Source organism: Bombina bombina, chromosome 1 (genome assembly GCF_027579735.1).
Source record: "Bombina bombina isolate aBomBom1 chromosome 1, aBomBom1.pri, whole genome shotgun sequence".
NCBI lineage: Eukaryota > Metazoa > Chordata > Amphibia > Anura > Bombinatoridae > Bombina > Bombina bombina.
The window spans coordinates 1,330,218,606-1,330,232,292 of NC_069499.1; the positions used below are offsets into that span (position 1 = coordinate 1,330,218,606).

Genomic DNA, 13,687 nt, shown 5'->3' on the forward strand with positions numbered 1-13,687 from the left:
AATGGGACATTGTACACTATATTTTTCTTTGCATAAATGTTTTGTAGATGATTCATTTATATAGCCCATCTGGGAGTATTTTTGTAAAAATGCATAGTTTAGATTTTTTATAAATAACACCGTGCTGATTTTTAGACTCTTAACCAAGCCCCAAAGTTTTAGATGTATACTGATGTATGCAGACTCCTGTTATGTGTAATGGTTCTTTTCATATGCGGGGGAGTGTATGCCTGTTCCTGTTTACCAGCCCCTTTCAGTGGGTGTCCCAGCCTAAACCCATCAACAGTGCTAAACTGGGAGCTTCTAAGTAAGTTTTTAAAGAGTTTTATACTGGATTTTTATATTAGTATCTGTGAATATTCTTCTATTTTTTAGTAGTGTCTATTACATGAAGTTATCGGAAAATTGGTGTATACTGTCCCTTTAAATTTAACATTTATTACAATGCTTGTGTGCAAATCCGTATAGTTTACAATCACTTTAACACAACTTCACCCACTTGCAGAATAGGATCAGACAATGCTACTGACACTATGCTAAATGCAATAATACTTGTGCAACCAGCTACTGCAAAAAAAAAGGGAGATTATACGTTAAAAGAGATGTAGGTTGACAAGCACGTTAGCATTTCTATCAACATAGATACAAATGCATTAGAACTAAAGCACCCAATATATTTTGTATTTTATGGATGGCAGAGCATCTAGGAAATGATTTCATATTGCATGGTGTATTATGTGAGTCTTACAATATAGACAACTGTGTTTGTTTACTCACAGGTTAAAGCAAAATTAAAAAAAGCTCTAACGGCCCAGTAAAAGGCTATAAAAAGTGGTGCGCTAACTATTGTGCACAAGCGATAACAGGGAGGAAGCGGACATATTGGAAGTTGAAATTAAACGCATTCATTTGAATTTAACGCATCAAGATACCGCGACCTCAATGCTCTGGTTAACTGTTATACGAAACAAAAAAGTTGCACAAAACCAAAAATACACTTAAAAGTACAGTTATATAATAACACTGTCTAATAAAATTATAAAAAAAAATATTGCATTTAAAAGTTATAAAAGGTCAAAAAGTTATAAAGATTGATATAAAAAAACTGGAAATGATGGATTAAGTATATATTTAGTAAAAATGTTCTCATGAAGAAAATCCTAAATGAATAATATAGGATATTTCATGTTTTCTTATTCTGTATTACGAAGTAAAGCTTGTGCCCATGAGTGCAAGGTCTATAAAGGCTGAATGATGAGTTTCCACTGAACTGAGCTTGCACTGTATCTCGCTGTTCACCATTTTCATAATCGAATATTGGAAATGTAACATAATTTGTAACTTTTACTGACCTTAAACTTGTCTTAATAATTCTAACTTGAGCTGATGATTGGTAGAGATTTGTCTGTCTGTTTATGAAACAGCATCCTTTACATTTACCTCCTGCTTGAATAAAATTAGTGCCTTCCAGACTCCATAGCTATTTGACACTGTGATTACTAAGCAGAGCAGACAGTTAACAAATACAGGTATATATCACTTTACAGCGCTTCGCTAATACAGAGCCAATGTGGAGCTGAAGTTCAACGTCCAAGGATTTTGAAACAGTGCTGTACTCATTGTGAGATTGTGAGAAATGTGACTGGCACCATTTTGTTATACGCAGCTCACTCTGTTTACAGAATTAGGGGTATATTCATCATAGTGCGAGCGGACATGATACAATGTAGCGTATCGCGTCCGCTGCACATTGATAAATGCAGACAGCGTATGAACTGCTGGTGCAATGCCCCCCCTGCAGATTCGCGGGCAATCGGCCGCTAGCAGGGGGTGTCAATCAACCCAATCGTATTCGATCGGGTTGATTTCTGTCCGCCGCCTCAAAACCGCTGCTTTATAACTTCTGTTTTCGGCGAGCCTGAAGGCTCGCTGGAAACAAGGGGCATTACCATACGGAGCTTGATAAATCGGCTCCTTCACAGTGCAAGCTGTGTCAATTTGTGTCTCAGTTTGGTAGTCTGGCCAATTTTACTACAGTGATTGTCACTATTTTACAGGTACAGTTTTTATTGAATACTAATTGAATACAGTGCTGTTCTAGTGTTAAACTAAACTTAGTGCTTAATATATGTTAGTTCAAACATGTTTTCAAACACATTGGCAAGTGAAAAGAAAGCTAAAACCACAGCGGTTTTCACTTTATAGCGGGGCTCTGGTCCCTAAACCGCCGTATGAGCGAGGTATACCTGTATGTTGATTGAAATTTTTCTAATTGGAATTTTGCATAATTTGAATATTAAATTTAAATATAGCAGTAGAAATATTATTTTGATTTGCCAGAAATTCATTCGAAATCAAATGTGAAAAATGATTTTCAAATTTGAAGCAAAAAAATAGCTACCATTACATTCTAATAATCGAATAAATGTTTGCTAACATTCGAAAACTTACGTTCATTAAACAAATGTTAGAATGTTGTACAAAAATTCGAAATGAAAAATGTTCTAATGTTGCAAAACATTTACCCATCCCTACCGCCAAGGTAGTATAGGTGCCACAAAACATCTTTCTTCATATCCTGTGAGAATACTTTACCATAATAGAACAGACATGCAAATATTTTACAGCTACAAACATTTACATAAACCACTTGTGTGTGCGAATTTCTTATGTGTTTCGGTTGTATTATTGTTTTTCCACATTACTAATGCCTCATGTTTAATGCATGAGATATGAGACGGCATCAGAACATGGCTCCCATTGGAGCCTATGGAAGCGCGCTCTCGTGAGCGCAATGCGAACCCAAGCTTGCCTTTGCATTGCTGACAACTTGTAACACCAACACACATTAGCGTGCACGGGTATTACACAGTGGAGCACAAATATCGCTTTCATGAGAGTGATATTTACCTGGCCCTGAATGGCACTCATATTCTGATCCACTGTTTATATGAATTTGTGCCAGCTTGAGCATTGTTTATGTTATATCATTTTAAACAACTTTCCAATTGAATTCTATTATCAAATTTTGCTTTGTTCTCTTTGCACCCTTTATTAAAGAGTAAATCTAGGTAGGCTGATAGGTGTTTAGGAGCGTGCATAGCATTCTATGGCAGCAGTTTTTGCAATAAATGTATAACATTGCTATAAACGTTGTTAACACTGATGCCAGGTGGATAAAGACATGTGCAGCACCTGAGCTCACCTAGGATTACCATTTAACAAAGTATACAAAGAGAACTAAGCAGAATTGATAATAGAAGTAAATTGGAAAGTTGTTTTAAATGCTGTGCTCTATCTAATCTATTTAAGTTTAATTTTCACTTTACTGTCCTTTTAAGTAAAGCCACACATTAAAAAAATGATTACAGCAAAGTTCTGCAGGCAGATTTCCAAACTCTTTCATTTAGCATCAGTTTAATGCACACACTCGTATGGACATATAGACTGTGAGCATTACATCCTGATCAGTTTGTTGTCACTATACAAAGTCATTTCTTCCTGTTAGCACTGCACAAAGTGCAGCCATAGTTTAACCCCTTTAGGACCAGGAATTTCAGAAAGAAATTTGCCAAAAATACCAGAGAATGTTTAGCATTTTTGCCATCACTCCACTTAAACAGAAATAGAGCCTTGCTTTTTTGATTTACCCATCAAAACTATAAAACATTTTTTAGTAGACAACCTAAGGTATTGAGCTAAGCCCATTTATGTATATTTCATTCCACCATTTTGCCACCAAATCCGATCATATAAAAAAAATCGTTAACTTTTTTACAAACTTTGTGTTTCTCACTGAAATTATTTGCATAATGCCTGTGCAGTTATAACACAAATGGTTGTAAAAGCTTTTCTGGGATCCCCTTTGTTTAGAAACAGCACACAGACATGGCTTTGCCATTGCTTTTTGGTCATTAGAAGGCCGCTGTTTTCAGCTGTGCACCATACTTCTTAAATTCCCGGCAGTGAAGGGGTTAATTCATTAGCTGGCAAGGGTAATAGTATTCTAGTGTATGCATTACCCACCCACTACCCTGACCCCTACCTGATCCCTCCTAAACAGCTCTCAGCCCCCCCCCCCCACACTCCTCACCACCATCCTAGTTACTGGCAGTCTGCCAGTAAGACATTTTAAGGCTTTTTTAATTTTATTTATTAATTTTTTTTATTTTTTATTTTCTGCAGTGTAGGATCAACCCTCCCACCTCCCAATGGTCTCTACCTCTGTCTGTCAGTACCCAGTTTACATGAATTTATTTATAAATTTTTTTATTAATTTATTAATAAAAAACCCTCTCCAGCTCCCCTCTTGAACTGATCGTGTATAGGGCCCCTCTCAAAAGCCCCATTGTGGCATCCCTCCGTCTCCCTCCCTCTCCCTTCTTATCTGTAGCATAGTGAAACCTCCCCTTGCTTCCCCTTCCGCCACTTTCTGGTGATGGGCCGCCCACCCACCTTCGTAGTACCTATGTCCATTTTTCGCAAGGGGTTAAAAGGACAGTAAAGTCAAAATTTAATTTTCATGATTCAGATATAGCATGAAATTTTAAACAGCATTCTATTATCAAATTTGTTTTTTTCTTTAAGTATCCTTTGTTGAAAAGTAAGGATAGGTATGGCTCATAGGAGCTTTCACTCTGTGGCAGCATTTTATGTAGCAGTATGAAGCAGTTATAAAATTGTTGCATTCACTGCTGTAATAGATTACTAAAGACACATGTACACTCCTGAGCATATAAGCCAAACATAGACTTATATTTTAACAAAGGATACCATAAGAACAAAACAAATTTGATAATGAAAGTAGTGATTGGTGGCTACATGCAAATGCCTCTCGTCATTGGCTCAGCCGATTCAGCTAGCTCCCAGTAATGCATTGATACTCTGAATCTGGTTTTAACTATATGTTTAACCTATATGCAAGGGTTAAGCACAGTTATATGCAAGTAAAAGTGCAAAAATAAAATGCTCTAACAAATAGCATTTTCATTCCCTTGGAATTATGTAATTAGAACTATTTGGCTGTCATGATTAAAGACATTATTATTTGTCACATACATGTTTACAAACCTAGGGTTAGTAAAAGGCAAACAAACATACATGCATGTCAGGGAAATTCCTGGTTTCGGCTGTTTGCCAGTGGCAACAAACGTACAATAAGATTTCAAGTTTCCAATCAAACATTTAAAACTATGTAAATTACACTCCCCCACCAAATAATAGATCTAATCATATATCATTAGGGTGAGGAAGTTTACTTTCAGAATTTTCAGATTTGTTTTATAAAAGCTTGTGTAATGTGTGTGCAGTCTGATATAAAAACGTATAGTATATACCTGCAAACGGACACAGCTTTAGATGCTCACTGCCCTTCAGACTACAGAGCAAAACCTAAGACAATGAAAACTATCCTGACAAAAAAGCAATATGGTTTATACAGACTCCCTAAATGTGCTATCTATCTAATATCTATCTATCTATCTATCTATCTATCTATCTATCTATCAATCTATCTAATATCTATCTATTATCTATCTATCAATCTAATATCTATCTATCTATCTAATATCTATCTATTATCTATCTATCTATCTAATATCTATCTATCTATCTATCTATCTATCTAATATCTATCTATTATCTATCTATCAATCTAATATCTATCTATGGGGCTCCTTAATTTGCGGACAGCAATCAGCCCGATCGGATACGATTGGGTTGATTGACACCCCCTGCTAGCGGCCAATTGGCCTTGAATGTGCAGGGGGCGGCATTGCACAAGCATCTCACTGGAAATGCTTGTGAAATGATAAATGCTGACAGCGTATGCTGACGGCACATGATCCTCATCAGCGGATCATGTCCGCTGCACTTTAATAAATTGGCCCCTATATATCTGTCTAATATCTATCTATTATCTATCTATCTATCTAATACCCTATCTATCTATCTATCTATCTATCTAATACCCTATCTATCTATTATCCATCTATCTAATATCTATCTATCTATCTATCTATCTGTCTGCTTATCTATCTATTTATCTATCTATCCGTCTGCTTATCTATCTATCTATCTAATATCTATCAGTCTGCTTATCTATCTATTTATCTATCTATCCGTCTGCTTATCTATCTATCTATCTATCTAATATCTATCAGTCTGCTTATCTATCTATTTATCTATCTATCCGTCTGCTTATCTATCTATCTATCTATCTAATATCTATCAGTCTGCTTATCTATCTATTTATCTATCTATCTGTCTGCTTATCTATCTATCTATCTAATATCCATCTAATATCCATCTATCTAATATCTATCTATCAGTCTGCTTATCTATCTATCTATCTATCCGTCTGCTTATCTATCTATCTATCTATCCATCTATCGGTACTTAGTTTACAGGTAAAGTTTCCTGTACGTCTTTACCAAGTACAATATAAACATGCCTTCTTTAACAGTAGGTTAGTAAAAGTGATGCATCATTTCCGTGCTCCTTTGTTGCATTTCGCTAAGCAACCACTGTACTGTACATTTTGCACTGAGAAATGAATTGATAATCTGACATGATGTGTTGTCATGGCAGTGGCAGAAGAATGTTAAAAATGTTCTTTTTTTATGTGATTGAAAGAAAGAATCAAAGCTACGCAGTTATTTTCCAGTCATGCTAGATTGTTAGCTAATGATTAGTTAGGATTGATATAACAGCATTTAGTGATCTGCATTACTATGCATAGATTATCCACAGAACCATTACAGAAATGTATTAGCAACGTTTTGTGTTATGTGAAAGAAATTAGCCCAAATGGTGACTGTCTGACAGCGGGAGCAAGCTGCACTGTGTCTAATGGCGCGGTCGGGCCGGGCTGTGACTATACAGCTGGCCCGATGCGCTCAGTAAAAACAACAGACCCGCTCAGCAGAGTACAGAGAGCGGGTCTGTAAAACAGCGGTATTTTTACAAAATAAAAAGGCAATATTATGATTTACAAAGTTTGGCTAATATAATGTTATATAATTCTGCACTATGTGCAGAATTATATAACATTATTTTTAAGGTTTACTGTCCCTTTAAAGGGAAACTGAACCCATTTTTTTTCTTCCATGATTCAGATAGAACATGCACTTTTAAGCAACTTTCTAACTGACTCCTATTATCAATTTTTCTTTGTTCTCTTGGTATCTTTATTTGAAAAATCAGGAATGTATGTTTACGAGTCAGCCCATTTTTGGTTCAGACCCCGGATAGCGCTTGCTGATTGGTGGACTACACTTAGGAGTAAATTAGAAAGTTGTTAAAAATTGCATGCTTTATCTGAATCATGAAAGAAAAATTTGGGTTCAGTGTCCCTTTAAAGGGAAAGTCTACACTAGAATTGTTATTGTTTAAAAAGATAGATAATCCCTTTATTACCCATTCCCTAGTTTTGCATAACCAACACAGTTATATTAATATACTTTTTACCTCTGTGATTACCTTGTATCTAAGCCTCTGCAGACTGTCCCTTTATTTTAGTTCTTTTGACAGACTTGCATTTTAGCCAATCAGTGCTGACTCCTAGGTAACTCCACTTGCGTGAGCACTATATTATCTATGTGACACACATGAACTAACACCCTCTAGCGGTGAAAAACTGTCATGCATTCAGATAAGAGGCGGCCTTCAAGGTCTAAGAAATTAGCATATGAACTTCCTAGGTTTAGCTTTCAACTAAGAATACCAAGAGAACAAAGCAAAATTGGTGACAAAAGTAAATTGGAAAGTTGTTTAAAATTACATGCCCTATCCGAATCATGAAAGTTTATTTTGGACTAGACTGTCCCTTTAATAAAGCTGAATCTGATGGTGCAATGGGTGTTGGTAAAGCCCCTCATAATGAATTCCTAACTGTATTTATTTATTTTAATTCCCCTTCTTTACCTCTCTTTTTGCACTTTATAGAGCACTGGACATGTAATAAGGCCCAAACTGGCAAATTCAGGGCAGCTGGTGCCATTGAAGCTTGGATTGCTAAAGCCATGAATACAACCTTTCCTTCCTGGCTTAGCAGCTTCCAGTTATGCCTTAAGTCTCACCTTTTCGATTTATAGACTCTCTCTTAAAGAGAAATGCACATTAAAAAGACAATGCAATAACACTTAGGGGCCGAATTATTAAGTTCCGAATGGAGCTTGATGCCCCTGTTTCTGCGCAAGCCTTCAGGCTCGCCGGAAACTGCAGTTATGAGAAGCGGTCTAAAGACCGCTGCTCCATAACTTGTCCGCCTACTCTGAGGCTGCGGACATCAATAACGCCTGATCCTATACGATCGGGCTGATTGACAACCCCTGCTAGCGGTCACAAGAACTGCTTGTGCAATGGTAAATGCCGACAGCGTATGATACATTGTAGCATGTCCGCTCACACTTTCATAAATCGGCCCCTTAGTCTTAACTTCAAATGAGTAGTAGATTTTTTTCTGAAAAATTTCAGTTATGTCTATTTCCACGCCTCCTGTATCATGTGACAGCCAACAGCCAATCAAAAATGCATATACCTATATTCTGTGAATTCATGCACATGCTCAGTAGGAGCTGGTGACTCAAAAAGTGTAAATATAAAAGGACCGTGCACATTTTGTTAATGGAAGTAAATTGGAAATTTGTTTAAAATTGCTGCTCTATCTGAATCATAAAGTTTAATTTTGACTTGAGTGTCCCTATAATACCCGTTTAAAACTTTAATATTTTACACCCTGTTCTCATTACACAAATATCTTCCTGCTTCCTCTTTTTAAACTACACCTTTATATCCATACTATTCTTGTTATATATACCTGGTTGCTACTTGATCACAACCTATTTGATCTATATTGAAGTTGCTACCTCTATGAAGACTAAGGGGCAGATTTATCAAGGGCCGAATGGCCCCTGATGCCCCTGTTTCCGCACAAGCCTTCAGGCTCACCGGAAATAGCAACAGTCTTAAGACCGCTGCTCCTTAACTGGTCCACTGCCTCTGAGGCTGCAGACATCAATCCGCCCGATCCTATATGATCGGCTGATTGACACCCCCTGCTAGCGGCCGATTAGCCTTGAATCTGTAGGGGGCGGCATTGCACAAGCAGTTCACCAGAACTTCTGCTGTCGGCATTCAGCGACGTCTGTCGGACATGATACGCTACAGCGTATCATGTCGGACAGACATTGATAAATCGGCCCCTAAGAGTAAATGACTATCAGTCATACTGAGTGTGACCTTCACACGACAAAATGATGTTGCTGTATTGAACTCTGTGCACACTCCATTGCAAGGGATCTTTCATGCAGATAACTGCTAAAGTAGGTTTAGAATTGTGCCTATAGAACCAACTCATACCCATATAGGAGGTAACTATATCTTCATAATACAACTTTAGTGTCATATTAATTGTCTATTTCCACTTCATCCTTCTATACTTGAAATCTGTTGTAAACTGAGCCACTGATTGTACTGACTAGTTACTGTTTGTTGATCATATATTATAATTTCAACAACTAAAAAATAAATTAAATAAATAAATAATTCAAACTCATACTGTGACCATAAGAATATACAACATATTGTCTGATTTGTCAACCCTGGCTCAGCAGTGTTTGGGAAAATCTGGCATAAAGAACAGTTCAGGCTTATGCAGTAGTGGTGAACAATCTGTCTGCATTGCCCAAACTTTGCATCAAAATGTAAGTTAAATGCATTTGCAAAAACCTAGGTATGTTTTTCAATAAAGAACACCAAGAGAACAAAGCAAATTAGATAATAAATGGGAAAGTTGTTTAAAATCGTATGCTCTATCTAAATCATGAAATATATACTGTGTATGTGTGTATATATATATATATATATATATATATATATATATATATATATATATATATATAATGCCCAACATACGTTTCACTAACACTTTCTCAAAGGCTGTACATGCACCAGTAGGGATAATGACCCTTTTTGTACTGACCTCAGCATCTTGTTTATCTGCTATTTGATTGCTAGCTATGGTTAACCCATTCACACATCTAGAGAATACGCTGGTTGATTTTACTTATGTTTTATTTTTTCCTGCACTAACATATTTTGGAGTAGTGATGAATAGTGTATAAGTGTGCCTAAGGGGATGCTTTTTTCTTCTTCTTTTTTCTAATAAGATATGCCTGCGCCTTGTACTGATTTCTAAAAGGGATGGAGCACCTTTCGCATTTATGATACAATAAAGGAAAACATGAGCTGGCATTTCATGTGACTATATCCAGACAAATTCAATATAATTAAATCTAATTAGCAGAGCTCCAGATACATACCACAGTGACAGCATCATTGAGCAAGGACTCCCCGAACACAATGATGAACAAAGTTTCATTGACGTGAACCTCCTCAAACACGGCCAGCACTGCAACAGGGTCAACAGCTGATATAAGGCTGCCGAAGAGCAAGAAATCCATCAGGCCGGCTTGCACCTGTGGGTCTAAAATAAGAAGAGATAAAGCACCAAACCAATGTCTCTTGTGACACAATTGCAATTCTGGAGCTTCCTTACGGGGCTACCACTAATGACCTATTAGAGATTAACACATGATTGGCTGAAGCTGCTAATGCTTCGTTGGTTGTCCAATAGGAGGGAACTCGGGGATAAATGTATCTTCTTATGGTGGTCAATCCTAGGGTGGTTCTAATTTGCAAGAAGAAAGGTTTCTGCCAAGCTAAATATTAAAATTAAGGATGGCACTCGCTAGTAGGTCTTCTTTTATAGTATTTATTATGGCTTTTTTCTGTTTTTAAATACATTATCCCCCATTTGCCTCTCGTTTTGCCCTTGACAATACAAAGATATACAAAAAAAAGGTTCCTTGCAAATTGATATCTGGTGACATCTGTGGTGGGGGAGGTGCTGCAATAGTGACTGGATGTGCATAGCCATAGCCCTCTTGATCCGCCGCTAGTTTATCATTAAAATGAAGACAGTGAAGTATAAACAACTTTTGATTAATAATCAAACAGATCATCTATCTGATCACTCCCATTTATTTTAAGATTCAAAGGGAAATTGCAAACAATATTCAACATGAGTATTCTGACAAACTTCAATTAAAGGGACAGTCTACTCCAGAATTTTTATGGTTTAAAAAGATAGATTTTCTAATCCCTTTATTACCCATTCCCCAGTTTAACCTGACCAACACGGTTATATTAATATACTTTTTACCTTTGTGATTACCTTGTATCTAAGCCTCTGCAGACTGCCCCCTTATTTCAGTTCTTTTGACAGACTTGCATTTTAGCCAGTCAGTTCCCTATCAAAAGTAACTCCATGGCAGTGAGCACAATGTCTATATGGCACACACGAACTAACGCCCTCTAGCTGTGAAAAACCTTGTCAAATGCATTCAGATAAGAGGCGGCTTTCAAGGGCTTAGACATTAGCATATGAGCCTACCTAGGTTTAGTTTCAGCAAAGAATATCAAGAGAAAAAAGCAAATTTGAGTGTTTAAAATTGCATGCCCTATCTAAATCATGAAAGTTTAATTTCGATTAGACTGTCCCTTAAAACCTCATACACAGAAATAAAATATACAAACAAAGAGAAAGTTAAATATAGACTAATTGATTCAATATTGCTGTTAAAGGGACATAAAACCTACCATTTTTATTTCAATATTCAGAGAGAGCTTGCAATATTAAACAACTTTCCAATGTACGTCTATTATCTATTTTGCTTTGTTCTCTTGGTATCCTTTGCTGACAGGTAGGCTCAGGAGCAGCAATGCACAACTGGGAGCTAGCTGCTGATTGGTCAATGCACATATAAGCCTCTTGCGATTGTCTTACCTGTGTTCAGCTAGCTCCCAGTAGTGCATTGCTGCTCCTTCAACAAAGAAAACCAAGAGTATGAACTAAATTTGATAATAGAAGTAAATTGGAAAGTTGTTTGAAATTGTATGATCTAAATCATGGAAGAAAAAAATGTGTGGTTTATGTCCCTTTAACAGCCAAATACTTTTAAATGCAGTTTTATTCACCAATAATATCAATTCATGATATGTGTATACAATTAACATGTTTACATTTCTAAATTACTTACAATAATACATAAACATTCAGATGACTAAATAATAGCAGTAAACGTTTTATAGGGAAAGGGACATGAAACCCAAAATTCTTCTTTCATGGTTGCTGCCAGGTGTCCAGTATTCAACCGGACAGTCCAGTATTTTAGTAGGCTGTCCAGTAAAATCTATACAAAAATACTGGACACTTAAAGTTCCCTGTCAGCTAAATGTATGGATTACAAATATGACTCAAAAAGAAGTTACAGTTCATTTGCTAGCACAGTTGGCAACCCTATTAATCAGATTGAGCATACAATTTACACAACATTCTAATTTACTTACATTATCCAATTTCCTCCGTTCTCTTGGTATCTTGTTGAAAACCAGGGAGGTAAGCACAGGAGCGTGCACGTGTCTGGAGAACTATATAGCAGCAGTTTTGCAAATATGTTATACATTTGCAAGAGCACTATTTCCTGCAATGTATTGCTTCAGATGCCTACCTAGATATCTCTTCAACAAAGAATATCATGGGAACAAAGCAAAATTGATAAAAGAAGTAAAGTGGGAAAACATTTTTTTAAACATGGTATGCTCTGTCTGAATCACAAAAGAAGATTTTTGGGTTTCATATCCCTTTAAAAAGACCCTGAAACAGCAACATTAAGAGATGAGCATTAGCAGGAAATATTAGTAGGGAATACACAACTAACAGTGTTGTATGAGTTTCAGCTCACACTTAAACAAACTTTACTTACCCTTTCGGGCAATAAAAAAATATTTTTAAAATGTTTAAATAATGATATTCCAAATGAATGATAGAATGTCAATTTAAAGGGAAATGAACCTACAAATGTTTCTTTGACGATTCAGATAGAGCATACAATTTACCAAAAGATCCAATTTACTTGTATTAACAAATTGACTTTGTTCTTGGCAGCCTTTGTTGGTGAGTATATCTAGATAAAATATCTGGAGCACTATAGGGCAGCAGTTTTGAATGAATGCTTTAAGCAATATTATAAACTTTGGAGCACTATTTAGCAGCAGTGTTTGCACAATGTAAAACATTAAAAGTAAAGATATGAACTTGCAGCCATATGGTGCTCTAGACAAGTGTTTCTGAACCGCGGTCCTCAAATACCCCCAACAGGCCAGGTTTTTCATTATAGCTAAGCTGGAGCACAGGTGAAATAATCAGCTGATGGCTGAGAGCATCTTAGTAACTATGGTTACTGATCAGTTGATTTCACCTGTGCTCTAGTTCAGCTATAATGAAAACCTGACCTGTTGGGGGAACTTATGTACCGTGGTTGAGAAAGACTGCCCTAGACAAGTACATGCGCCCGAGTCTCCCTAGGTACGTTCTTCAACAAAAGGATACCAAAGAAACAAAGTAAATTTGATAATACAAATTAAGAAAATGGGTTGCATGCCCCTTTAAGTGTGATTTTACAAATGTTTACTGGGAAATGACTGTTTATTAACAAGTGATCATGGCTGTTGAACATCTTGAAAACCAGATATAATTACTTGGCAAAACTCTGCTTATGGATAAAGCCAACTAACCACAATATATACTGTATGTGGGCCCCAGAAGTAACTGAACTGGCACTAC

At 36.5% G+C, this 13,687-nt stretch overlaps 1 protein-coding gene across 1 annotated transcript in view; it reads right to left on the minus strand.

The window, feature by feature from the left end:
• The window catches only part of SLC9A5 (solute carrier family 9 member A5), a 378,033-nt gene that overhangs the window by 241,254 nt on the left and 123,092 nt on the right, over nt 1–13,687 (minus strand). The window contains exon 3 of the mRNA XM_053719439.1: nt 10,323–10,486. Within this exon, the coding sequence (XP_053575414.1) occupies nt 10,323–10,486 (164 nt within the window). The remainder of the gene's footprint in view (nt 1–10,322; nt 10,487–13,687) is intronic.